Here is a 27,339-nt window from a genome sequence, read left to right on the forward strand (position 1 = left end):
TAGCTCCAAACTGGAAGCAAGTCAAATGTCCATCATCTGGTGAATAAACAATTGACAGTATATTCAATCTGTGAAATACCACTCAGAAGTAAAAGGGAACAAATATTAATACATGCAACAACCTGGATGTATCTCAAAAACATTATGCTAAGTGAAAGAAATAAAGCACGAAAGATTACCTACTGTATGAGTCCATTTACAAGACAAGTAGTGTCGGAAAATAGAGTGATTGCCTGGAGGTTTGCCTGGTTGGAAAAGCTGGAGTATAAAGGGGCAGGGGGTAACTTTACTATGAAGGAACTTTAGCTCCTTTTACAGTTTGATTATGGTGGTGGTAATATGATTATATACGATTATCAAAATTCATACTGTACACATAAAATTGGTCAATTTTATGAAATTTAAATATCTTAAACTACGAAGAGGAGGAAAAAAATCAAGACTTAGAAAATTTATACCTGTTAGTGTCCTTCCTGCATTCAGAGGAGGAGCAATGACTCTGAAAAGTTTCTGCATTAAAATTAAAAAGAAAACAATCACCATCATTTTTAAAAAAGAATATTTTCAAAAACATAATCAAGAATCTTACGCTATTAATCACCTTACTCTGACTGAATTAGGTATTTGCTGTTGAGATTAAATACAAAACTTTTAATGTGGCCATGAACTATTATCGAAGGACCACTGGGAAACAATTGTCATATTCCTCACTCAAAGAAACCATTTAATAAATGACCAGTTAGATGAAGGTCTTTGTTGAGATTGTAATTTCTGATATAAAATATCCCTAGGTTATTCAAAATGCTTTATTTAAAAACAATAGTAAGACAATGAAGGGATTAATAGCCTACCAAAGTGGTAATGAAGATTACTTTAAAATGAAAACATCTGAACAACACCAGACACAAAAGGAAACATCTAAATTTAAGCATAGCCCGTGAAAACACAGTAGGACTGATGACAAAACTACACTGGCCTTCCTCAGAGGGAATTACCTGTTTGGCAGAGAACAGACCCTTAGCACTGGGAAATGCAAATTAAACTGTTCATTAGCATCAAAAAGCCCAAAAAACCAATCCATATTTTCTTTCCCAGGGAAACCCTAAGTCCCTCCCTCCCGCTACCCAACATTTTGCTAAACCGGTATATAAACCTTTAGTTCTGGCTATTCAGTAAAGTACCCTTTACTAAGTGCTCCTAGTACTTGTGTGAATAAACCTTATCTTTTCTGCTGTTAATCGGTCTTTTGTCAGTTAATTCGCAGCCCTCCCTCTACCCCTGGGACCTAAACTGCTAGAGGAAAAGTCTTTACTCTCAAACACAGGGCCCTACTTTTACCTCAGAAGGAGCCAGAGGTAGAACTAAGGAAAGATTTCATCAGAAACTGTGGTAGTCATCTCAAATGTGATGACCACTGTCATTCTAGAAAACCTAGAAAATTTCAAGAGGCAGGACATCTTTTAATTTAGACCTCTTTAAGTACAAAAATAACTAAACATGGACAAGTGATTTCCTTGTGGGCAGAAAATTATAAAAAAGAAATGAGAGAGTGCCCCTAACCTCCCATTGCTAGCTAACCTCTCCAAATGACTATTTAATACCAAGCTCTTTCAGAAAACCATTAAACTTGAAAACTTCTCTTAACACAAAACAAGCCAACCTTGCCCAGCAGTTCATCTGAGATGCATAGGTATAAATGCAAACCAGACTTTGAGGAATGAAACACACAAAACTAAAACTTAAAAAGCCCTAAAAACAAAAACCCTGCAATCATTTTTATCACCACAGAATGTATTGAATCAGGATCTGTTTCTAAAGATTACTTTGAGAAAAACTAGAAATTGTAGAGGCCGCTTTTAGGCAAAGGGCTGAGCAATGGAAATCTCATCAAGGTAAAAGGGCCCAGAGCTACTACTGAGCTGACTGCAAACAGTCTCATTAAGTGACCCACCTCGAAACAGCCACAGGCCCTAACAGTTTCTAAGATTACCAAAAAAAGAGAAAACTCCAAACATCCCCATACGCCCTCACTCCACCCTATAACCGTGGCCTTGTCGAAGTCTCTCCTCTGCCCACTACTCCCTTGCAGTGTATTCAATAAACTTTTATCTTTTTTGTTCTGTCTTAGGTGAAGTCTTTCACTGCGGGCACCACAGGCCCCCATCCAAACAGAGCACCCCACATTTGGTGGATGCCCCCACAGGATCAGGAGACCCCCCCATAATTGGGATGCCTCACATTTGATGGCCATTATGAGGACCCTCTGTCCGCCTGGGGCTCTCTCCAGATTCCCTGGGAATTTTTCGGGACTTTCCCTCAGTGGACCATCCAATGGGGGCATCTCATAGAAACTGCATTAATTCTTCCTAATTGTGGTTTAGTAGTGAGATAGAAAACATTTTTTGTGTGCAGGGAGGTCCTGGATCTGAGGACACGGCTGACAGCTCTTACCAGGGAAGTACTGGACTTCGGTGGGGAAGCAGCTGAGAGGTGTTAAATGTAAAGAAGACGTACTAGGCACACAATCAAGGTCAAAACCAGGGGAAGAGGGCTGTGGCACTCATTTTGGAAACTGCCCAAGAGAAGAGAGGTGCTACCAAAACTGGAGGAGTTCTGAATTAGAGTGATACTCACCTACCAAGTTAAGTGTGTTTAATGAAGCCTGAAATATCACAAGATTAACTGTTGGCTTAGTAATACTGAAGATAGTTTTGGATGGCCATTAAATGTGGGGAAAAAAAAAAAGTTGCTTGGATGCCTTCTGCAGATGCCTGGCTCTTGTGAGCCAGGCAATTAGTCATTGTCATAAAACAATGGGCTGGCAGGGTACTACATATATCCACAATCCATTACCTATATTCTGTCCTCAATTTAAGGCAAATAACAAGATGGATATGGCATTTGGTTCTTTTTAAAATAAGCCCAAATGCTTTTTAGTAATAAGGAGGGTAAATTATAATGCATGCTGTAATCGCTGAACTGGGAAAAGCAACAAATCAGCAATTAACAAATGATCTTTCACTGTTATCAGGACCCTCCCCCAGCACAATGTATCTACAAAGAGTATTTCTCAACAGTATATTTACTACACACAGTAAGTATATAAAATAAATTTCTTATACCTTTTGGAAAATGTACTATAACATCAAAAATCTTAGGGAGAAAAAAAAACAAAACTTAAAGTCTAACAGGCAAGCATTATCTTTAATTGTATCTATTTGTTCCCCGGGATTTAAATACCTACTTATGCAGATAAAAAAGAAAGCAATGGCAGAAGGTGTGAAATTAAAGGCTATCTAAAGTCCCAAGCTAAAATGGGTATAAGTCTAATTACAAATCTACAAGGAATTAGGCGACTGGATGAAAACAGAAACTATTCAAAGCAAATGGATAATAGGAAAAAGCCATTAACAGACAATATTAAATATATGCCCAAGTTGGGAAGTATCTTACCTCCATTGGACTAATAAATTCATTCATGCCTCTGTTGTAGACATAGATCATAGCATCATACAGATGATTTTCCCAACACATGAGAACTACCTGTAAAAAAAGGAAGAGTCGCTTATTCCATACAATTGGGTCTCACCAATTATCTTCCTTAGAGCTTTAACAGTGGAGAAAATCTTGAATACTCTTCCCTAATTTTTCTTAGTCCTTCTCTGAAAAAAAACTGAAGTACAGTTGACCCTTGAACAATGTGGAGGTTAGGGATGCTGACACCTCCCTACCCCTCTGCACAGTCAAAACTCCATATATAACTTTTGACTCCCCCAAAACTCAACTACTAATAGCCTACAGTCACCGGGCAGTCTTACTGATAACAGTCGAGCAACACTTAATTTCATACATTATATATATTATATTCTGTATTCTTACTATAAAGTAGGACAGAGAAAAGAAAATGTTATTAAGAAAATTATATGGAAGAGGAAATACATTTACACTACTGTGCTGTATTTATTGAAAGAAGTCCACATATAAACAGACCTGTGTAGTTCAAAATCATGTTGTTCAAGGGTCAACAGTACTCAAACACAATGCCAGGGTAAGAGTTGTTGGAGGTTCAACACTACTTTTAATTGTAGAATAGCTACTGTTAAACATCCCCAATGTCTATTTTTTTCTCTATCTACCCCTTTTCCATATTCATTTTACCCTTGGTCAACAGCGCTACAAATTACTTAACTGAACATCTATATTCAGGCCCACTGCTAGGATCAAACAAACCCAGACTTAGTCTCTACCCTTACAGAACTACTGTTCACCTTGGACACTAACCAAAAGAAGGGAGGGGCACAAAACAGTGTGAGCTAAAACTAGGGGAGATACTCAATTACACATTTAATTCATTTACAAATGTGATGTGTTACAAAGGAACCTGATTTGGTGTATAGAGTATTCAGGTCACCCCTGAGGAAGCAATATTTAAGCGAGGGCCTAAAGAATGCACGCGTATGAGCCAAAAGCAGAGATGGAATCTAAGGACTATGCAGGCTGAAGCAGTAAAGATGAAAGTCTCAAGGCAGCAAGAAGTTTGAAGTGTTTAAAGATGGAGAGAAACTAATTTCAGAAAATATTTAGAAGAGGAACAGCAATGACTTGCAGTGTACTCTGTATTCTGTTCCTAGGAGCGGTTTGTTATACAGAGTGACAAGGGAAGAGGGAGGAAGTCGAAGGGGAGAGGGTGGCAAAGGAGAGTAAGGAGCAGCCAGAGAATTAAGAGGAAAAACAGAAGTGAAGCATCATGGGAGAGTCTGTATAGACTAAGGCATGTTCTGGGCCCTTTTCTCTTCTCTCACTACCCTCTCTCAGCCAGTGCTGTGATCATACATCTCTGTACTGATGAGTAAGACATTTACCTCTCCTATGACTCAGATATCCAACCACTTACTTGATTATCTTCACCTGAATGTCTAGTAGCTCTCTCAAAATAAAATGGCAAAACAGAACTCCTCATTTTGTCTCTCAAACTTAGACCTACCCAGTCTTCCAGCCTTCTTAGAGGAATCACTATCCACCTTTATCTCAAGCCAAAAAACTAAGTGTCGTCCTTAAACTCTTTCTTTCCCACACTTCTACACCCTTGCATCCAATTCATCAGCACATCAACCCTACTGTCAAAACATATCCAAAATCAGGTCCTCTCTCTCCATCTCACTGCAACCATCTCTGGTCAGGACCATCTCCTGGACCAGTACCTAATCTCCTTACTTCTTCTGTACTTGGCTCCCACCTTCATTCTGTTACCCTAAAGTAAACCTGCATCATCTTGCTTAAAACCTTTCAACGATTTCCCAGAGCACTCAGAATAAAATGGAAAAGTCTATCTATACCTTGCCCCGAAAGGTCTACTTCTCTTTTTCAACCAAGCTCCCCAGCCTGTTTGCCTTTTATCTGTAACATTAACATTCAACGCTTTTTTTTTTTTTTTTTTTTGCATTAGCTGTTGCTTTTACCTGGGACAATCTTCTCCAAGATCTCTGCATTACTGATTTCTTTTTGTCATTCGGATTTCAGACTCAATGTTACCTCCTCAGGAAGACTTTCTACAGTTAAGCAATCTAACATAGCCTTACATCCTCTTTCTACTGTACTACCTATTTGACTTTTAACATAACACTCATTTTTTCATACTTCTGGTTTATCTGTTACTATCAAACTTTTTGGCTAAAATGTAAGCCTCTGGGGGCAACTGAGTGGCTCAGTGGTTAAGCGTCTGCCTTCGGCTCAGGTCATGGTCCCAGGGTCCTGGGATCGAGCCCTGCATCGGGCTCCCTGCTCGGCGGGAAGCCTGCTTCTCCCTCTCCCACTCCCCCTGCTTGTGTTCCCTCTCTCGCTGTTGGTGTATCTCTGTCAAATAAATAAATAAAATCTTTAAAAAAATAAATAAATAAAATGTAAGCCTCTGAGAGGATAAGGGTTGTCCACTAGGGTCACTGAAGCATCCTGGGAACCTGACAATCAATGCTTCTTGAATTAACAAACAAATGCTACTGAAAGAGTAAGAAATATGACTTGATACAGTGGACAGGGAGGGCATTGCTGACTCCATTGAAAGCAAGGCTGAAAAGTTATTAGGATGTGGGGAAAATGGAAGTACAACCTAGACAATGCTTTCAAGACATCTGGCTGTGACTGGGAAGAGCGACTTGGGGCAGTAACCCACAGGTAAGAAGGCTTCCTATGGAGAGAAGGGAAACTGAAAAGATTTTTTTAAAACTGTTTTAACATAAAAAAAGAGTAGAGCATATTTATATAGTGTTGGGGAAAAGTTAAAAATATTGGGAAGAAATGAGAAATTTCTCTTATACTGGTGATACATAAATAAAACTAGATTGATAACATGCTCTCAAATCACTGGAACTATTACCTGAAATGAAGACTATGCTAAATTACCCATACAACAGAAAGGCGTACATAAAAGAGGATCTGGCTTTACTTTGCAAACTCACAGCCATTCATAAAGAGCTTCCAGGAAGAAAACAATAACCATTTCTCCAAACCCTTCACTTTATGTGATTCTGCACATTAAAAAAACAAAACAAAACAAAAAAAACAAAAAAAACCCTACTTTTGGTTTTTCTAAGATCTTTTAAGTCATCCATATTTTAACTCAACAGGGCTTACTTATTAGCATCTTTGCACCTTTGTGCCTTTGAAGGAGTAGCATGCCCATTACTAGGACTAAATAAGAGTGAAATGTCTAAGGCCAAAGTATATACTGTTCCTCAATTAAAGACTGAAACTTACTGTAGAGACCTCAGATATACTGGAGGTATGTTGAAAAACAACGGGCTGGCTGATCAAGCTAAGACATCCTGTAATTTCCTTCTTATAGTATGTTGTGCATTTCAAAACTCACTGCATAGAAGTTAATCAAATCTGGACACACAAAGTAGCTTTCTGAAAAATGGCTTCATACTCTTAGAAGTGAAAATACTCTATTATTCATGCAAAAGTACTCATAGTTGAAATTCACTTGCAGGATGAAAACTGGTACTACTGAATAAACAAATGGATGAAGAAGGATCAGTCAATAAGCATCTACTGAGCAACTACCAAATGTAAACTTTATGCTAAGTACTGTGCGGGATGTCAAAGAAATAGAAGACTCTTGGCTTGTAGGAGATCATAATCCAGTTTTCATTAAAAAAACAGTCCTAAGAAATATATTGACAAATACAAGTTTAAGAAACATCTTCCCAAGAGTGCTCAGTAAATATGGGGTTGATGGAAGGGACAATGGGGCCCAATCAGTCAGATAAGTATAAGCAATAAAGGAATGATGTTTATTCTATATATTAGTAAATTTTCTATAAACTCACCTGCTGAATATCTAGGCTGGTGATATCCATATGTACAATGAGGGCTTCCACATTTTCCATTAACTTTTTATCTTGGAAGTGAACAATCAAGTCTTTCATTACCTGGGGGGTCATTCCCACCAATTTATCACTTAAAATATATGGTTCAAGGCACTCCAAAAACACTCCTTTGGCCACTGAATTCTCACTTAGTTTGTCATACATCTGGCTAAATAAAAGATCCCTGTAACAGAAAGAAAAAATACACTTTTAGGAATATTCTGAGCAGTCACTAAATTCAGTCTGCTGTTTCTCCTCTTTTTCCTATTTCAACTGGCAAGTTTAACAAAAACAGTAACAATACTTGCATAGAGCTTTATACTGTGAAAAACATTTTACATGTGGTATCTTAATGATTTCCGCCAATATTTTTACAACCAAGAAAAGCTGAATAAATTATTTGCAGAAAGTCACATAGCCAACAAGTGATAGAATCAGAATTTGAACTCAGCCTTCTGACCTAAATCCTATGTTGAATCTATTATGGCACACAGTTTCTTAAAGACAATGGTGATATGTCAGTGGGTAGTACAATGAACATGATGAAGTAGAAAAATGAAAAAGGACTATTCCTAGGGACATGTAGCTGGCTCAGTCAGTAGAGCATGTGACTCTTGATCCTGGGGTCATGAGTTTGAGCCCCACATTCAGTGCAGAGATTACTTTAAAAAAAAAAAAAAGACTATTCCTATTTATCCTTTCCTCTTTCCTGATAGCTAAATATTCCCAACTGATCTCCAGATGCTCTAATATTCTCTCAAAATGATGAGAACAGGTCTTTGAATTTTGTTTTATTTTTAATTTAAAGTAGGGATACCAATAGGAGTTGCTGAGTTTTATTTTTCTTACTTCTTTATTTATAGGCTCTGACTGGTTAAGAAAGAAACATATAGTTTTGCCATTAATCTTACCAGCATTACATGGTAAGATTATTAGCGCACCAAGATGTTTATCTAGTTCTTATCCCTTGCTTCCCAAAGGATTTAGGTAGTGATTATCGATGAAGAGGGAGAAAATGTTCACTATTTAAAAAAAATATGTATCTGGAATCTATCTTATTGCAGAAACAAATTTTTTTAAATTAATCTAAATGCACCACACTCAAAAATTATGTTTTATTTATTTCATATTTCTTCTGCAAATAGTCCACAAATAATTTTACTGTCAGAGATATAATTCCAAATTCCACTTTCCACAACATTATATAAGAAGCATCATTCTAAGATACTACCTACTCTTTAAATTTACCATTTTGTTTAACTCACAACATTTCACCATACTGAAACAACAGAATTTACTTTTTATTTTTTTTTTATTTTTTTTAAAGATTTTATTTATTTATTCATGAGAGACAGAGACAGAGAGAGAGAGAGAGAGAGAAGCAGAGGGAGAAGCAGGCTCCCAGGGAGCAGAGAGCCTGATGCGGAACTCGATCCCAGGACCCTGGGATCACGACCTGAGCCGAAGGCAGACGCTTAACCATCTGAGCCACCGAGGTGCCCACAAAAGAATTTACTTAAGTATTCCTGTAGTGTTGTATATATCACTTACTTCCAGTATTCTACTATCATGAGTGATGTCACAATGAATATCTACATACAGTCTTTCCCATTTGGGGGACTTAGTTCCTTAGTTATTCTACTTTAAGAAATTTATCTTAAGTCAAAAAATATGAAAAATTTTGTGGCATTTGAAATGTATTACTAAATCCTCTTCAAAAAGTATCACAGCACCAATTTACATTGCCACCAGCGATGTAGAATTGTACAGTTTCACCAGACAATTATGTTTGGTTTTTCTACCAGATAATTTAGTAAGTGTAAATGAGGGGCACCTGGGTAGCTCAGGTTAAGTGTCTGACTTTGACTCAGGTCATGATCTCAGGATCCTGGGAGCAGGCTCCCTGCTCAGTGGGGAGCCTGCTTCTCCCTCTCCCTCTGCAGCTCCCCCTGCTTGTGCTCTCTCTCTCTCTCTGTGTCAAATAAATAATTTTTTTAAAGTATAAATTAAATAATATCACTGTTTTTAATTAGCTGATGACTGGCAAAATTAAATGTTTTCCATGTTCCCATTCATACATTGTACTACCTTGTTATCATTCACCCGATTCATTCATTCCCTTTTGTTGTTTAATAAAAAAAAAACTGTGCTCGGGTACCCGGGTAGCTGAGTCAGTTGAGCGTCCGACTCTTGGATTGTGCTCAGGTCATGGTCTCATGGGTCCTGAGATTGAGTCCCTGTTGGGGCTCTGCACTCAGCAGGGAGTCTGCTTGAAGATTCTCTCCCTCTGCTCCTCCCTTGGCTCGCACGTGTGCGATCCTCTCTCAAATAAATAAATAGTTTAAAAAAAAGAACTGTGCTAATTCCATTTATCTGCTAAGACTATTTTTTACTGAATGTGTTATCTCTTAATATGTGTATCATGTCACTTGTGAAAAGTGGTAGCTGGCTCATCTGCAGGTTTGGTCTTTTGTGACACGTTCCATTAAAAGGTCAAGAAAGATTCTGGAAGGAGCAGGATGGGGTCCTTGCCTCAGCTGAAGTCCTGGAAGGGGACAGATGCTAAGAGAACTGGCTACAAATGCATCAGAACCACATGCCACTTTTCAATAAACAGTATATGCAGTATCCTGGGAGGGAAATCCATATCCATTTATTTTTTTCCTCATATCCACAAATGTAATTTTTATCTCAGTTTTCCCCTCTGCTTCATATTTTTCACGTTAGTTTCATTTTAATCAATAGTCCAACACATTTTTGTGATTACCAATTACTAACCAAGTAAAAGAAACTGAGATTAATGAAACTTTACTGCAACAAAGATGAAGAGTACAAAGTAACTCTAATGAATATAAAGAAAATACCATATTTGCTAGCCCTTCCACTCTGCCATGTGTTGTTAAAAACAACATGCTAGGGAAGATAATTATATATTTTAGTTCGACACCAAGAGCCCTACGCAGGAAAATTAAAGAGTGAAAAATTCAGTAAACAGAGCATAAAAGGTGACAAACCAGGCAGTCCTGTAACAAACAGCAGCATGTAATGCTGGTAAGATTAATGGCAAAACTGTATGTTTCTTTCTTAACCAGTCAGAGCCTATAAATAAAGAAGTAAGAAAAATAAAACTCAGCAACTCCTATTGGTATCCCTACTTTAAAGTAAAAATAAAACAAAATTCAAAGACATGTTCTCATCATTTTGGGAGAATATTTATTAGAGCATCAAGCAAGAAGGAAGAAAGAAAAGTACATACCAAAAAAAAGTGTTTAGCTCTTGTGTTTCTTTCTGTATTTCAGAATTATACTCGAGGGTGCTGACTTTGTTTCCTGAAGTCCTAACTTTAAAACTGCTGTTTATCGCTTCAAACTTAGCCACCCTGTAGCCAGTATAATACAAAGTCCATTCTGAGTAACAGAGAGCCAAAGAGGTCTTCTTTCTACATAACATCACTTTACGTTAATATGAGTATATTAAAGACATTATTTGGGGTTTACCATTCTTAACTTCAAACTGATAGAGAAAATGGCCAAATTCACTTTGCGCATTATCAATTTTGCAATTTTAAGCATGTGAAGAACTCAGCTTTGATTATCAGTACAAAGCCAGACTGTCAGAAGGGGAGCAAGAGCCTCAGTCCTTAATACCGGCCAGTCTTTACTACGGATATAACTGGAGCCAAATAAATAAATCCCCTGTAAATGTACGCAGGACTCAATAAATTCAAAGCTGATTTGGGCTGCTCTCCTTATTTACAAAAGTAATGGCAAAGTTCAAATGAACTATAAGAAATGATGTTCAAACTGCTCTATTTTCTGATATAAGTATCACAGTTTGTGAAGATTTCCTTTAAAAAAGGCATGGCTTAATTCTGCTGATGGTTGTACAACTCTATGAATATACTAAAAACTACTGAACTGTACACTTTAAAAAGGGTGAATTTTATGGTATCTGAAATTATATTTCAATACAGCTGTTATAAAATAAAGGCATGGCATCTTTTTCCCCTAGCTTTGATGTTTAAAATATTAACATGCAGTTATCAAGAAAACAGTATCTAAAACATCCAACTTCTCAACCATGCTTGATAATTACGACCTTTCTGTTTCTCAAACAATAATATTGACGTTGAACAAGAATGAACAAACACCCTATCAAAAGACCACTTCAGATTCACTTTAGATCTAACAGAAATATTTCTGGTTCAGATTTATATATAATTCAAGTCATCTGAATGATGGCTTCTTTTTTGGGTATCTGCTTACAGTGATAAAAGCTCAAGATCATCTACACACAGCACCTATTTTGTCTTATAATGGCTTTATTGAGATATAATTCACATACAGAAACACAGAACCTATTTTTAAACAATGTTCAAAATTATGATTATAGTTCAAATAAACGCTGGACCTATTTTCAAAATAGACTGAAATTATGCCAACCGTTTTATAGGCAAAATGACAAATCATCAAATGTCCTACATAGGCGCGCCTGGGTGGCTCAGTCGTTAAGCGTCTGCCTTCAGCTCAGGTCATGATCCCAGGGTCCTGGGTTCAAGCCCCACATCGGGCTCCCTGCTCAGCGGGAAGCCTGCTTCTCCCTCTCCCATTCCCCCTGCTTGTGTTCCCTCTCTCGCTGTGTCTCTCTCTGTCAAATAAATAAATAAAATCTTCAAAAGAAAAAAATGTCCTACATAAAGCTTAAGATGTATCTTTTGTCTAATACTAAAAAGAAAATATACACTACCAAATTGAAAGTCAACTGTGAAAGAAATCAAATTATGAAAATAAAAGTACAAGTCTTCAAAAACAGAATTTCCTGTCACTTCTGATTTTAAACAATTCACAAAAAGACTATAAAGCCAATTTTACCAAAAAAGATGCCTGTAACATACAGGTCAGTATGCCCTAAAGAGGAAAAAAAAAAAAAGTGGTTCCTGCCACAGTAAAAGGATTTTACACTATAAAAGAATTCTTAAGTATAAATGGGAATACATATATACACTAGTTCAATTACTGTTACTGCTGGATATGGGATTCTATGAATTATTACTGAAGTAACAATGATCATAGTGCACCGGTTGTGGTACTCAGTTAAAATCAGTTCAGAATACGTATTGTATTTATAACTGGACTTACATAAGAAACAGTGTGTGAAAACGGGTGACTATAAAAACAATGTACTCTATCAGAAGCTATTAAGATAAAAAGCATTAGGGGGCCAGGATTGAGTGTCTAAGTGATGACCCTAGAAGTGGAGGAAATTACCTGAAATTAGCTGAGTACTAGATTATGTTTTGTAAAATTATTTGTGTTATGCACAATCTAAGCTTTTTTTTTAAAGATTATTTATTTATTTGAGAGAGAACAAGAAAATGAGCAAGCATGAGGGGGAGGGGCAAAGGGAGAGAAAGAAGCAGACTCCCTGCTGTCTGAGCAGGCAGCCTGATGGGGAGCTCGATCCCAGGACCCTGAGATCATGACCTGAGCTGAAGCTGTGCAAACGCTTAACCGACTGAGCCAGCCAGGTGCCCCCAATCTAAGCATTCTTTAAAGTATTCTTAATGGCTCAGATATTTCAAAAATTGGGGAATGTGGAAGAGAAGATCCTCCACATTAAATGGAACGAAATGTCAAAGAAGATGGCATAAAGAGAGGGTCCAGCTTGGGAAGAAAGATACCATACTGGATTGAAGATACATACATTTTAATCCTCCACTTCAATTTATCCTAGGGAATTGAGCACTTTTAACCTGATGGTCTATGGCAACTCTAAGAAAAAATGCTAAAAACTCTACCATTTGAGAGTGAGTACACTGAACTACTTACTATTTAAAGTATATATAGAGTTTTCATATCTAATCTATCTTTAATCATTGCATGTCTGGAATGGAAGGAGACCGAAAGATGACCTAGACAAAAAGAACTGAGGTTGATCAACTGGCCTATTTGACCCCATATATGGGATCTTTCTGATGAAAAAGAAAAGCCAGGATGGTGAGAACTAAGCAAGCATAAAAGTACACAGTCTAGAACACAAAAGGTAACATTTGACCCAATAACTAGTATCGCATTTCTTACATTGCTGGGAATGCTGCCCTGTCTGTTCTGCCCTTACTAGAATCTTCAGAGCAGAAAAAGTGGGGGAAAGAGAGTTAAGAATACACATGCTGGACCACTGCTAAGCAGAAGCAGGTTCTAGTACAATCCGGTCCTCAGCCTTTGAGGGTTTTTTTGTTTTGTTTTGTTTTTTAATTCATTTAAGAGAGAGAGAGTATGAACAGGGTGGAGGGGGAGGGGGAGAGGGAGAGGCAGGCTCCCCGCTGAGCAGGGAGCCCAACTCAGGGCTTGATCCCAGGCCCCTGAGATCATGACCTGAGCCGAAGGCAGATGCTTAACCGACTGAGCCACCCAGACGCCCTGACCTTCAGCCTTTGAAAATGGAATCCAGAGAGAAGGAAGTCATACTATTTACAGTACAGTCCCAGGAAAATATCCCGGTCCCTGGATCTAGGCATGTATGAGTGTATCTAGTATATCTAGCATGGATGAGTGGGGGGGAAGGAGAGCCAGAGAGGGAAGAGCTGGGAAAACGACGCTTGAGATCTTCCTTCCCTTTGGAGGTGAGGTATATACGATAACTGCTGGTATTTCTCTCTGAGATCTCCAACAACAAATACTGTATTTGTTTCTGACACAGCCCAGAAGAGAACATGCTAAGGAGTGAGGGAAATTTAATGGAAAGAAAGAAGTTGGTAAAAGCAAGAAATAGTAAATAGATCCTAATTTGGTAAAAATCTAGACCAGATCTTATCTTCTAGGTTATAGGCTATGATTTAATGAAGTAATTATTGCATTCTCAGCCAGTCCACAGATTACATAAAGTTGGAAATATTTCTTTTTCAAATCATATAAAAAAGTTTCTTTCAGAAAATTTTGGAAATAAATATTTCTGAAAGAACAAACCTATTTTTTCATTTTCCCTATATAATCCTTCATCTTACAACTACTAGGACCATTTTAACTTTACATCACTGTGAGAGTAGTATTCACATATTCAAGATAAGTCACCCTGCAAACCAAGTGGCAGAATTATTTCATTAATTCAAAAAACATTACACTGCAATTATGAGGATTAAATAAAATATGTAAAACTGATCCATAAACTATTGAGCTGCTTTAAAAAATAAAGATAAATAAAAGTAAGGGAGTATGAAAAGTGGGGTAAAGAGAAAACCAAGTTACGAAAAGCTACCATGGCTCTTAGCTTTCTAGGAAAGTTAATTAGCAATACAATTCACTGCCCATTAGCTAAAAGTGAACTAGCTGTTCAGGAGACGCAAACATATTTCTGGCAGTAGACCTGAGGGAAATTTTTCCCTTCCCTTAGGCCCTCGTAGAGGAGAAAATGAGTAACATAAAGCAATGTTTTCACCAATATCCCAACCATGAACCAACATACTCCACTGGATAGTGTTATATGGATATACATATATATACACACTGGATAGTGTATATATATATACATATGTATATGTATATATATATAACACTATAGCTGAAACATTAGAATGGACTTAGCAGAAACTATAGCTCTTCATGACTTAATGGTCTGACACAGCAAATAACTACCCTCTTGATAACATTCATATACATTCATACTTTCAAAGTATGATCCAATGTTTTATGATTCAGGCTACCTGAACATAAATTCATGAGTCAGGTCAGTGCTGTACAGGGTTTTAGGAGTATCTGCACTGGATCCTCACAGTTGTCTACCACTCAGAAACAAACTAGTGGCTAAGAGCAAGAACTCAGGAGCCAGACTGCCTGTATTGGAATCCCATCTTTGCTCCTCAAAAGAAGTGTGAGTTAGCTTTGGCCAAGTTCTTTAATGGCTTTCTACCTCTGGAACCGCCTATGTAAAATGAAGAGGATAGGGGCGCCTGGGTGGCTCAGTTGGTTAAGCGACTGCCTTCGGCTCAGGTCATGATCCTGGAGTCCCGGGATCGAGTCCCGCATCGGGCTCCCTGCTCGGCGAGGGGCCTGCTTCTCCCTCTGACCCTCTTTCCCTCTCGTGCTTTCTATCTCTCATTCTCTCTCTCTCTCTCTCTAATAAATAAATACAATCTTTAAAAAAAATAAAATAAAATGAAGAGGATAATACCACCTACCTCACTGTTATAAAAATTAGATAAATTAATGTAAAGGGCCTACAGCAATACCTAGCAAGAGAGGAGTTATTATTTTAAGTTGAAAAAACTATGAACTAGCAAAGGTTGGTTAATTTATACAGTTACTATTTAAACCAACAAAGCCAAATCAAGAGTGTATTTACACTGCTATCTTTTCAACAAAAGGCTCTAAAAACCACCAACAGAAGCACTCTGAATTTTACCCTTTTTTGGGTGGTGTGTAAAACTGTTTTAGTAATAGTTCATAAAAGAGGATATATCTACAGGACATGAATCATACACTTTTACTTTTAAGATCTCTTAGTAGGACAGCTCTTTTGTTAGCTATGTTTGCCTCCACTATCTGGCCACACAAACATACAGATGATACACCCACAGCATCTATTTTGGAAAAGTTAGTTTCACTAGGTAAATGGACTGGAAATTGTTAATCGAATTTCTGTAAATTAAACTTTCTTAAAAAAATACCCAAATTCATAGACTTCATATCAGTAAATTATAATATAAATAAGAGGCAATCTGGGTTCAAAATAATTGAATCTGACAGGCACTGTACACTTACTTTCGCTCCAACAGCAGGCAGTAATCAACGATGACAGGCACCATGTCCTGAAGAAAAACCATAAAGAAACTATCAGCACCACACCTCTGTCCCATGGACCCCTGGTTCGACATAAAGTGGTCTGCTTAAGACACTGGTAAATTGTTGGGAGAATATAACTTTATACCATGCTTTTGGTAAGTAATTTGGCACTATGTGTCAAAAATCTTAAAAATGTGAAAAGACTTTTACCCAGTAATTCTATCTGGAAATTTATCTTAAATACATTTAAGAAAAAAAAAATGTTTAATGCATTAAGGTATTCACTGCAGATCTATAACAGAAGTAGCAGGAAAAGAGGGAGGAGAGGAAGAAATTGGAATTAAATACACAACATGGCAAAGTCATTAAGTAAATTTGCTGTTTAAATAAAATATTATGTAGATATTACGAATTTACAAAGAGTTCACAACAACAAACTTTAGATGAAAACTATGTATTTATCTCACAACCTTAATAAAGAAAATTTGCAAAGAAAAAATATGAATACATCAGATTGATAATAGAATACAGCTGGTCCTGTTGGTGGCTCAGGTGATTAAGGTTGTCCATATTTTGTCACAATCCTCCAAACCAGCTATTTTAAGGTTGATTTAACTTCTCAGTTTCATAACATTTTGATTGCTTTAAATTCATCTTGTACAGACTTGTATCAAGTGAATGACAACCCATAATTTTGGCCTTTTTCAAGAGAAACAGTTTGAGGGAGGAACAGAAGCTTATTATTCCTGGAAATTGTCAAGTAACCAAGCACTAGATTTCAGTAGTACTCTTTCATTTTCTGCTGGCTGCAGGGAAATGGTTTCCTTCAAAAAAAAAAAAAAAAATCCTAGAGGGCCTAAGTTCTAGGCAGAAAAAATCCCACCAGGGGAGAAGACACTATGTGAAGAAGAGAATACTACATGCTAACACTTGTTTGGCAAAACAAAACCGAGGAACCCTTTCTATTTGAGAGAGGTATCAGAAGGACCTACAATCCTGAAAAGATTCCGTTTTGCTTCCTTTAGTCATCAATATTCCTTACAACAGGATTTAAAATCTTATTTAGATTCTTCAAAAACAGGAACTAAAATAATTTTAAAGTGTCAGATCATGTGAAAAATGTGAAAAGTGTTAGAGCTACAGCAAGTGTCAACCCTGTATGAGAATACAGTGGGCCAGATAATCTGGAGGGGAAAAAAAATCTCCCTAGAAATGCTGGGGGAAAATTTAATAAACATTCCTTACAATACACAGCTGAGTTTCTAAGAAAGTAAGGGCAATATGAGTCTAAAAATGAAAAGGGAACTGAAAACCAAAGCAATAAGCCCTAAGCTGTCACTAAGACTGTCTTATAGATTTGTTGGTCACATTAAGAGCTTGGGTTTTAATGTCAGAAAGAAGCTGAGACCTTAGACCCTTGCAACATAAGAGACTGAAGCAAAGATCTTCCTAAAACCAGGATTCTTGAAAAGCTACATCCTTAGTGAAAGGAAAAGAGGGAGGGAAATCTGCCTATAAGCACAGGAAGATGACAAGAAAGATCATCTGTCTCAGCCTGGACTCAGTGGGGGTAAATTTGTACTCTGTAAGAATCTATAACCGGGCGCCTGGGTGGCTCAGATGGTTAAGCGTCTGCCTTCGGCTCAGGTCATGATCCCAGGGTCCTGGGATCGAGTCCCGCATCGGGCTCCCTGCTCCTTGGGAGCCTGCTTCTCCCTCTGCTTCTCCCTCTGCTTCTCTCTCTCTCTCCCTCTCTCTCTCTCCTCCTCTGTCTCTCATGAATAAATAACTAAAATCTTAAAAAAAAGAAAAAAAAAGAATCTATAACCAATATCCTGCTTGTAGGTGGATTTCAGATTTGAATTTACACTATCTCCTTAGGATAGGAAAAATTAAGCCAAGAAATTAACATAAAAGATGATTCTGAAAAAGGATACTCTGGGGCACTTGAAAAAAGCAAATTCAAAATTTCTCTGGAGACAGTACTTAACACAGGCAAAGTAAGTTCGACTGATGTTCAAAACAAAAAATTTTAAAGCACCACATGAAATAATTCACCATGAGTAAACAGCAACAGAAACTATAAATAGCAGAGGTAGACTCCTAAAACTTTAAGTATGAGAAACTATTAAATATATTTAAAATTATTAAATGCAAAAATTAAAGAAGTGCTTGGCCTAGTACTAAGTACTAAGGATACACTTACTAGAGAGATTAATGGAGAGTGAAATCATCAGATTCATACACTGAGCACAGATCACTCAAGTGATTTTACGATGGGAGGATCTGGAAAACCAAGACTGAAGGTAGAAGGCTATTACACAGCAGTCAAAGTGAAATGGGGACTAAACTAGGGTTGTGATGGTAGACCTAAAAAACAGCAGACAGAATTAGGAGATATTTATAAAGTAAAACTGGAGCTTGGTGACAGATTGGTTGTGGGCTGGACGGTATAGGAAGGAGTCTATGATAACTCCTAAGTTTCTAGCTTAAGTGACGGTTGAGTGAAGTGAAGATGTCACAAAATGAGATAAGGATTGTAGGTAGAAGTGTTAGAAGAAAGAAGCTAAGTGCAGTTTGGACTATGGCAGATTTTAGGAACATCTTTATTTTGATGTTGAATAATAAGAAATTCAGTAATCTAAAACATCAGGGTTACAATTATAGATTTCTAGGGGTGCCTGGCTGGCTCTGTCAGCAGAGAGTGTAACTCTTGATCTTGGGGTTGTGAGTTTGAGCCCCATGCTGAGGGCAGAGATTACTTAAAAAAAAAAAATTATAGATTTCTAAGTCATGAGAGGAAACAATGTATATGAATAAACTTGTCCCGGGATAATAGATAGAGCTAGAAACCAGTGGACAAAGAACTAAATTCTAAGAATAGTTATAATATGGTCAGATGATAGAAACAAAATCCAACTCAAGAACTATCATAAAGGTAAAAAAAATCAGAAAGGCACACAGTCACAGATAGCTAAAGGATACAGAACTTCAAAAAGGAAAGGTGATTGATCATCACTGTTTAACACAGCACTAGGATGGATAAGATCTGAAAAGTGTTTATTGGATTTAGAAATTTGGATATCATTGGTATCTTTAATAAGAGGATGTTTTATCTTCCTAATTAAACAGTAAGTACAGTGATGGGTGACATCCAGCCTGCAGACAAATGAGTAATGAATGAAGTATTTGGTGGTGTGTAAGAAGGGAGGGAGAGAAACAGGAGGAAGGAGGAGGGGGAAGGAGAGAAGGCAAGGGAGGAAGAGGGAGGAAATGAAAGAGAAAATATCAATATATGTATAACTGGAATCCCTGAATAAGAAAACTCCAGCAGTGCAATAGAACAAACAGTTCAAGATACACTTCAAGAAAAACTTTCCTGAAAGTAAAAAAAAAAAAAAGAGAGAGAGAGCGCGCACAAGAAAGACTTAAATTTAGATACTGAAAGAACACATCATATGCTAGGGAAAAAATGGCATAGAATGGTTACACCAAGACCCAGTGCAGTCAAGTTCTGGATTCCAACAAGAAACAGCCAGAAGAAATGATCAGTTAATTATTGGGGGGGGGGGGGCGGGGAACAGCTGCCTAGCCTAGGATTTCCCCCACAGTGATATTCAATGCCAGAATGTCATAGAGCAGTATCTTTAAGATCCTTAAGAAAAGCCAAAATGTTTTTCAAAATAAAAACTAGAGTCCAGCAATTTGAAAATGTAACAACTGGAAAGACTATTGTTTTCCTGAACCTTTCTTCCTGAAACAGCTTCAGCAACCAAGAAATGGCCAGGGAGACCACAGCAAAAACCCTGGTGATAAGCATGAACTACATTTAATGGCAAAAGTAAAACAGACTGATATCCTCTGATGATGAGTAAAAGATTTATATTAAGACAAACAGGGAGGAGAAAGTAAAGAAGGTGGAGGTAGAAAAGATTCATTGGCTTCATCTGTAAGGTGGTAGTCAAAAGATAACCTTTAAATCTCACAATTAAAATTGGAATTAAAAGCCTGTTTTAACAGGATAAAAGCAAATACTGAGATAATGGTTAAAATGTGGTAATGAAGGAGGGGTTGAGGTGAAAGGAAAAAGAAAATACAATGCTAATTTTTATCACTGCAAGGAACAATGCCCAAAGAAATAGAGGATCAAGGGAACTATACCTTTAGCTATAATCCTAAAGGTAATCATTGGAATTAAATACACATTCCCAAATATCAGAAGTACATGCACAAATAAAAACAGAGTAAGTGGTGAAAGGCTTCCTTAAAAAAAGAAAAACAAAATACATTTGGTTTACCTCACTTAGGATTTTCAGAATAAAATCTGAAAAAAGCAAAAAATCTGAAATCTCAAAAAAGCAAACCCCCAGTTCTATGTAGTAAACAAATACAAATACACAGTGATCCAGAAAGATTGAAAATAAAAGGATAGGCAAAAGTATACCATGCAAAGAAAAACCAAAGATGTGCTATTTCTGTCAGATAAGTAAAATTCAGGCTAAAAAGGGCAATTATATGAATAAATAAATCATGATGAAGATAAACTTACTTCTATAAGCTAAAGTACTCTACAGTACATACTAAATTATACAATGCTAACGTTCATAAAGCACAAGATGGAAGGAGAAACAGAGAAAAGAGCACAATCCAAAAGGCACTTTATTTCTCACCGTCCATGAGAAATCAGGTGGAAAACAATGAGTAAGGATTTAAAAGGTCTATAAAAAATCTGATTGATAATGAACTATTCTCTGTGAAAACACACAAAGCACTGTATTTCAAATGCTCATTGAATACTAATGAAAATTGACCATATCCTGGGCCACAAAGAAAATCCAAGTAAACTCCAAAAGGTAGCATTAGTACACACATTATCTGATCATGATACAATAAAACCTATCAGAAAATAAGGTGCTTTATCCACTTAAAAATAAACTTTCTCTAAAACTCTTCAAAGAAAGAATACCAAGTTGAAGATTATATACAAAATAATGAAAATGATACATATTGAATTGATAGCCTTAAATAAATCTGTAAATTGATATTTTTAGAACACTCCACCCAACAGCATCAAAATATACATTTTTTTCTCAAGTACACAGAACATTTACTAAGATAGATGATGTATTTTAGGCCATAAAACAAGTTTCAAATTTAAAAAGATTCAAGTCATACAAAGTATGTTCTCTGACACAATGGAATTAAATTAGAAATTAACCAAATAAAGAATGACAAGATGACATCACTATAGATTCTCCAGACATACAAAGGGTAATTAAAATGTCATGAGCAACTTTTTCCCAATATGTCTGACAACTTAGATGAAATGGCCCAATTTCTTTAAAGATAGAAAACACCAACCCTACTCAAGAAGAAACAGAAGAAATATATAACCTAAAAATTTGCACTGGTAGTTAAAAACCTTCCTACAAAGAAAACCCAAGGCCTTGATACTTTCAATGGTGAATTCTATTAAACATTTAAGGAAGAAACAATGCCAATTCTACACAAACTCTTCCATAAAGTTGAAAAGCAGGGAATAATTCACAAATAATTCTATGAGGCCAGGATTACACCAATACCAGAACTACACAAAGACATTACAAGAAAAGAAAACAACAGATCATTATTCCTCATGAACACAGATGTCCTTATAAAACAGATGGTACATATTAACCACATGACTTTATCCCAGGTATGCCAGGTTGATTTAACATTCAAAAATCAATACAATTCACCATATTAACAAATGAAAAAAAAAAACTACAAAATCACCTCTATGGACACAAAAAAACAATTTGACAAAAATCAACGGCATTTGTTCCTAAAAATAAGAGAATCTCAGGAAATTAAGAATAGAAATTCCTCAACCTGATAATGGGCATCTTTGAAAAACTATAGCTAGCATCAAATTTATAAATCAAAGACTGATGCTTTCCCACTGACATCGGAACAAGACAAGGATGTTGGGGCGCCTGGGTGGCTCAGTCATTAAGTGTCTGCCTTCGGCTCAGGTCACAGTCCCAGGGTCCTGGGATCGGGCCCCGCGTTGGGCTCCCTGCTCAGCAGGAAGCCTGCTTCTCCCTCTCCTACTCCCCCTGCTTGTCTTCCCTCTCTCGCTGTGTCTCTCTCTGTCAAATGAATAAATAAAATCTTAAAAAAAAAAAGACAAGGATGTGTACTCTCAAAATTTCTATTCAGCATCATACTGGAGGCCATACTAGAGCCAGTGGAATAAGGCCAGAAAGAAATAAAAGACATCCAGATTGGAAAAGAGGGAATAATTCTGTCTTTATTTGCAGACAACATGATTATCTATGTAGAAAATCTGGTGGAATATACAAAGAATTATTAGAGCTAATAAAGAAGGGTTTAGCAAGATTGCAGGATAGAAGTTCAATATACTAAAATCAGCTGCATTTCCATATACTAGAAACAAACAAGCTGAAACTGAAGTTAAAAAAAAAAACTATTTACAATAGCGTAAAAAAATAAATATTATGCAACTACCAAAGTGAAAAAAAGACATTCTCCATGAACCAATATAAAAAGATCTCCAAGATATACTAAGTGGCAAAACAGTACAAAATCACAAATATAGTTTCCTATTATTTGTGTTAAAAAAGAAAAAAATATGAATGGGTGGGTGGTTAAAGCTGTGTATATTTGCTTGTATTTACATAAAGAAAATCTGGAAATATGCATAAAAAGTTGCAACGGTGAGAGGCAGGTGGGAACTGGGCAGATGGCATCACGGTGGAGACAGACCTTTCACTGTATACATTTTTATACTTTTTGATTTTTAAATCATACAAATGTATAATTAATACAAAAAATTAAATTGAATGTTTAAAAAAGAACAGACACAGGTAATACAACAATGTACAGTCAATCTCAACATTACAGAAGAAGCTATAACATGGAGACAAGGATATACACAAATATGTCTAAGCCATATTTATATTTATATAAAGCATCTACTATAGACCAGGGACATTGCTAGGTGTTAATGATACAGATTTAACAAAACATACATATCTTATAGTTTGGTACAAAGATTTATTTTTTTTTATTTTTTTTTAAAGATTTTATTTATTTATTCATGAGAGAGAGAGAGAGAGAGAGAGAGGCAGAGGGAGAAGCAGGCTCCCAAGGAGCAGGGAACCCGATGCGGGACTCGATCCCAGGACCCTAGGATCATGACCTGAGCCGAAGGCAGACGCTTAACCATCTGAGCCACCCAGTGCCCCAAAGATTTTTTTTTTAAAGTAGTTAACAATGAAGTATGATGACAGTGAAGAGAGGGGAAATATGAAATGCCAGGGAAACTTACAGCAAGGAGGCCTCACCTAAGTTGGCCTTCCTTGGAATGGGACATTTAAATGGGTATCTGAGAGACAGCAGTAACCAACCAAACTATAGGTAAGAACATGCCATCCAGTGAGAAGGAACAGTAACTTGAAGGACAGCCCAGACATAAGAGACAGTAGAGAACCTTGAAGACAGAGAGACAGTGTGACCAGGGCACAGAAAGCAAAGCCTGGCACTGGATGAGGAAGGGACAATGTGCAAGATTCTGGACTTTATTCTAACGTAATGGAAAACCACTGAAGGGGCCTTTAGCAGAGAACTAAGATTAAAAATTAAGAATTGTGACATTATTACAAGTGGTTTAGTCTTAGAATACATGTGTAGACTTTAATTACTTCTTTGCGAATCTCTACTACGTGCCACTCACCAACTTCCATTCCCTGCAGCACTTCCTAGTTCTCTTAGCCTAAACTCTCTCCAATTCTAAATTTCTGCTCACTCCCTTCTCTTTCGTTATCCAAGGAACCTTGAAATGCCTTGAAAAGAGGACACATAGGAGACTTCCACTTCTAGGGAGCTAGAGCAGACATATTTGTCCCTATCTCTCCTACTAATGTAACTAAAAACCCTGCACAACATATACAACACAAACAGAAGACTCTGAAAGATGGAAGAAGGCAGACCTACTCGGGATCTCAGGACCTAAGGAACAACACAGTGGTGAGCTCCCTGGTTCCTTTTTACCATATATCCCAGACTTGGAACTGAAGAAGCTTGGCAACCAGGAAATGCCCATGCACACAGACAGAAAAAGGCTCATGAAAGCTACTCTCTAATGAAAGCTACTCTCTCTAGCCAAAAAAAAAAAAAAAAAAATACCAAAAAACTTGTAAAAATATCTGCTCTAAAAAAAAAAAAAATATATCTGCTCTATTCTGGCCAAACAGCACAGAAAAAAAAAGTGGCCCCACACCCACAGTGACAGTTAATTTTATGTGTCCAGTTGGCTGGACCACAATGTACCTAAATATTTGGTCAAACATTATTCTGGTGTGTCTGTAAGCAAATTTTTAAATGAGATTAACATATTAATCAGTAGATTCAGTAAAGCAGGTTGCCCTCCCTAATGCAGAAACATCTGCTCTTCTTGGGTCTCAAGCCTGCCAGCTTTCAGGCTGGAACTACATCATTGACTTTCCTGGTTCTCAAGCCTTTAAGACTTGGACTGGAACTACACATCAGCTCTCCTGAATCTCCAGCTTTCCAACTGACGATCTTGGGACTACTCAGCCTCCAGAATCAAGTAAGCTAGTTCCTTATCATCATCATCATCTCTCTCTCTACACACACACACACACACACACACACACACTTTTTATGGTTAAAGCAAAAATCATACTACTGTGTGATGTGGTTCTATATATATATACATAGAGAGAGATCTATATATGTATACATCTATATATGTCTATATCTCCTATTGGTTCTGTTTCTCTGGAAAACCTTGACTAATACACCCACCCATGTCAGCAAAAGCTGTGTGGAAAACCTAGATTTTCACCCTACACAGCATATAACAAGGTACCCCAATTCTCCCTCCACTGAGCAGGATGGTATCAGAGAAGTCTAAGAAAGTGAGGACTTTCAATCCCAACAAGGCAGTGACCAATCCCTCCTCCTCCCACATGGAGAGTGCTAGTGGAATTCATGTCATGAGGCCCAAGGGGTGGTGTCAGAGGAGATTTATAAGAGAATCAGAACTTTCACCAATGCCCAATCTGGTGGTAGTGATGTTACTCTCACCATGCGTCAATGAAGGCCACATAGGGACAGTAATGAGGTATTCCTATCCCTGGCCAGTGAAGTATCAGAGAAGACTTAGTAAGGAGCAGAACTCTCATCTCTGCCCAGCAGTGAGGATGAGCCCCCTCTATCAGGTATCAATGGAAGGGAACCTGTACTTTTACCTCCACCTAACAGTAAGACGGTAGAACCCCTTCCCTTGTCAGAGCAGTATCAGAAGGAAGCAGCTAAAACAGAAGTTCAAATAAGATCTGGAGTCTCACAACCTAACACCACAATGTTTAGGTTTCAAAAGGAAATCACAAATCATACCAAGAACAAAAAGATCTCAAACCGAATTAAAAAGTGATAATCAAGAGATGCCAACATTAAAATGACAGAGATGTCAGATGATCTGACAAAGATTTTTAAAGCAGCCATGATAAAACTGCTTCAATAATTAATATTACAATCTTAAATAAAAATATAGAAAGTTTGATCAAAGAAACAGAAGATATAAAGAAGAACCAAATGGAAATTTTACAACTGAAAAATACAATAACTGAATTTTTAAAAAACTCAAAGGACTCAACAGCATAACAGATAGTTCCGAGGAAAAAAAATGAATGAACTGGAAGAAAGAACAGAAATTTCCAATCTGTAGGAGGAAACAGGCTGAAAATAAATAAATAAATAAAATGAACCGACACTCAGGGACCTATGGGACTAGAACAAAAGACCTAACGTGTCATCAGAGTCTCAGAAGAAGATAAAGAGTAGAACTGAACAAGTACTTGAAGACATAATGGCCAAAAATATCCCAAATTTGGCAGAAGACACTATACAGATTTATCCAAGTATGATCAATCTAAAGGAATCCACACCAAACACATTTTCAAACTTCTGAAAACTGAAAAGAAAAAAAGAAAAAAACCCAGACATCTTCCAAGTGGCATTAAAGAGTTGACACCTGTACGAAAAACAATTTGAACGACTGGATTTCTCATCAGAAACCATGGTGGTCAGAGCAAGTGGCACAGTATTTTTCAAGTGCTGAAAGTAACTGTCAACCTAGAATCCTAAGTCCAGTGGAATATCCTTGAAGCATGATGGGGCAATCAAGACATTCTAGGATGAAGAGACTTTACTGTCAGCAAAACTACCCCCAAAGAATGGCTAATGAAAGTTTTCTAAACAGAAAGGAAACAATAAAAGAATGGACACCTTGGAATATCAGGAAAGAAAGTACATAGCAACAAGGGTAAATGTAATAGACATTCCTTGTCTTGAGCTTTCTTATGTTTTATGATTGAAGCAAAAATTATAATACTGTGTAATGTGGTTCTAAATGAAGAGTAGGAAAGGGTATATAACTCAGAAATAAAAAGCAGCAAACGACTGACAGATGCAACAACCTAGATGAATCAACAGAGAATTATGTTGAGTTAAAAAAAAAAAACAAAAAACAAAGCTAATCCCTAAAGCCTACATACTATATAATTCCATTTACATAACTTCTTGAAATGACAAAATTATATAAAGAGAAATAATTAAAGATTGCCAGGGCCTAAGAAGGGAATGAGGGTGGGAGGAAAGAAGGTGTGGCTATAAAAGGGCAAAATGAGAGATCCTTCTGGTGATGGAAATGTTCTGTATCTTTACTATATGGGTCAATATGCTGGTTATATACAGTTGTACTATAGTTTTACAAGATGTGCCCATTGGGGAAAACCACATTAAAGGTACTTGGAATCTCTCCGTATTATTTCTTACAACTAAATGTAAATCTACAATTATCCCAAGACAAAATTAATTTTAAAAAAAGAAAAAGGATACACATAGTTCTCAACTCACTTAAATAGAGCTAACTTACTCAAATTAATGCTTTCCCTGGCTTCCTAAAGAAACCAAATCCTTATCAATTTTGAACATTTAGAACTATAAACAAGATGAAATATTAAAGCCAAATCTATTTCCATATATTAAACCTTCCTTTCCAGTATCTAATTATGAAGAGACAAACTAGATTGTCCAGTGGATTACCCCTGGTGGCAATCTCCTAGATGCCTGAAAATAAGCTAGGTGGGATCAGTAGCTCTCCA

General features: G+C 37.0%; 1 protein-coding gene across 9 annotated transcripts in view; it reads right to left on the reverse strand.

Annotated features, from left to right (window-relative positions):
* Positions 1-27,339, reverse strand: part of VPS8 (VPS8 subunit of CORVET complex) — a 267,080-nt gene that overhangs the window by 168,555 nt on the left and 71,186 nt on the right. For all 9 annotated transcript variants that reach the window (XR_003608764.2, XR_003608763.2, XM_028100887.1 and 6 more), the window contains exons 21-24: positions 16,124-16,170; positions 7,329-7,551; positions 3,454-3,543; positions 459-510 (exon numbers count right to left, since the gene is read on the reverse strand). Coding sequence is in view for 7 of the 9 variants with exons in the window: in XM_028100887.1 (XP_027956688.1) it covers positions 459-510; positions 3,454-3,543; positions 7,329-7,551; positions 16,124-16,170 (412 nt within the window). In the remaining 2 variants the exon portion in view is untranslated. The remainder of the gene's footprint in view (positions 1-458; positions 511-3,453; positions 3,544-7,328; positions 7,552-16,123; positions 16,171-27,339) is intronic.

Source organism: Eumetopias jubatus, unplaced genomic scaffold (genome assembly GCF_037043125.1).
Source record: "Eumetopias jubatus isolate StellerSeaLion01/CBP00866 unplaced genomic scaffold, mEumJub1_p1.0 scaffold_1, whole genome shotgun sequence".
NCBI classification, from domain to species: domain Eukaryota; kingdom Metazoa; phylum Chordata; class Mammalia; order Carnivora; family Otariidae; genus Eumetopias; species Eumetopias jubatus.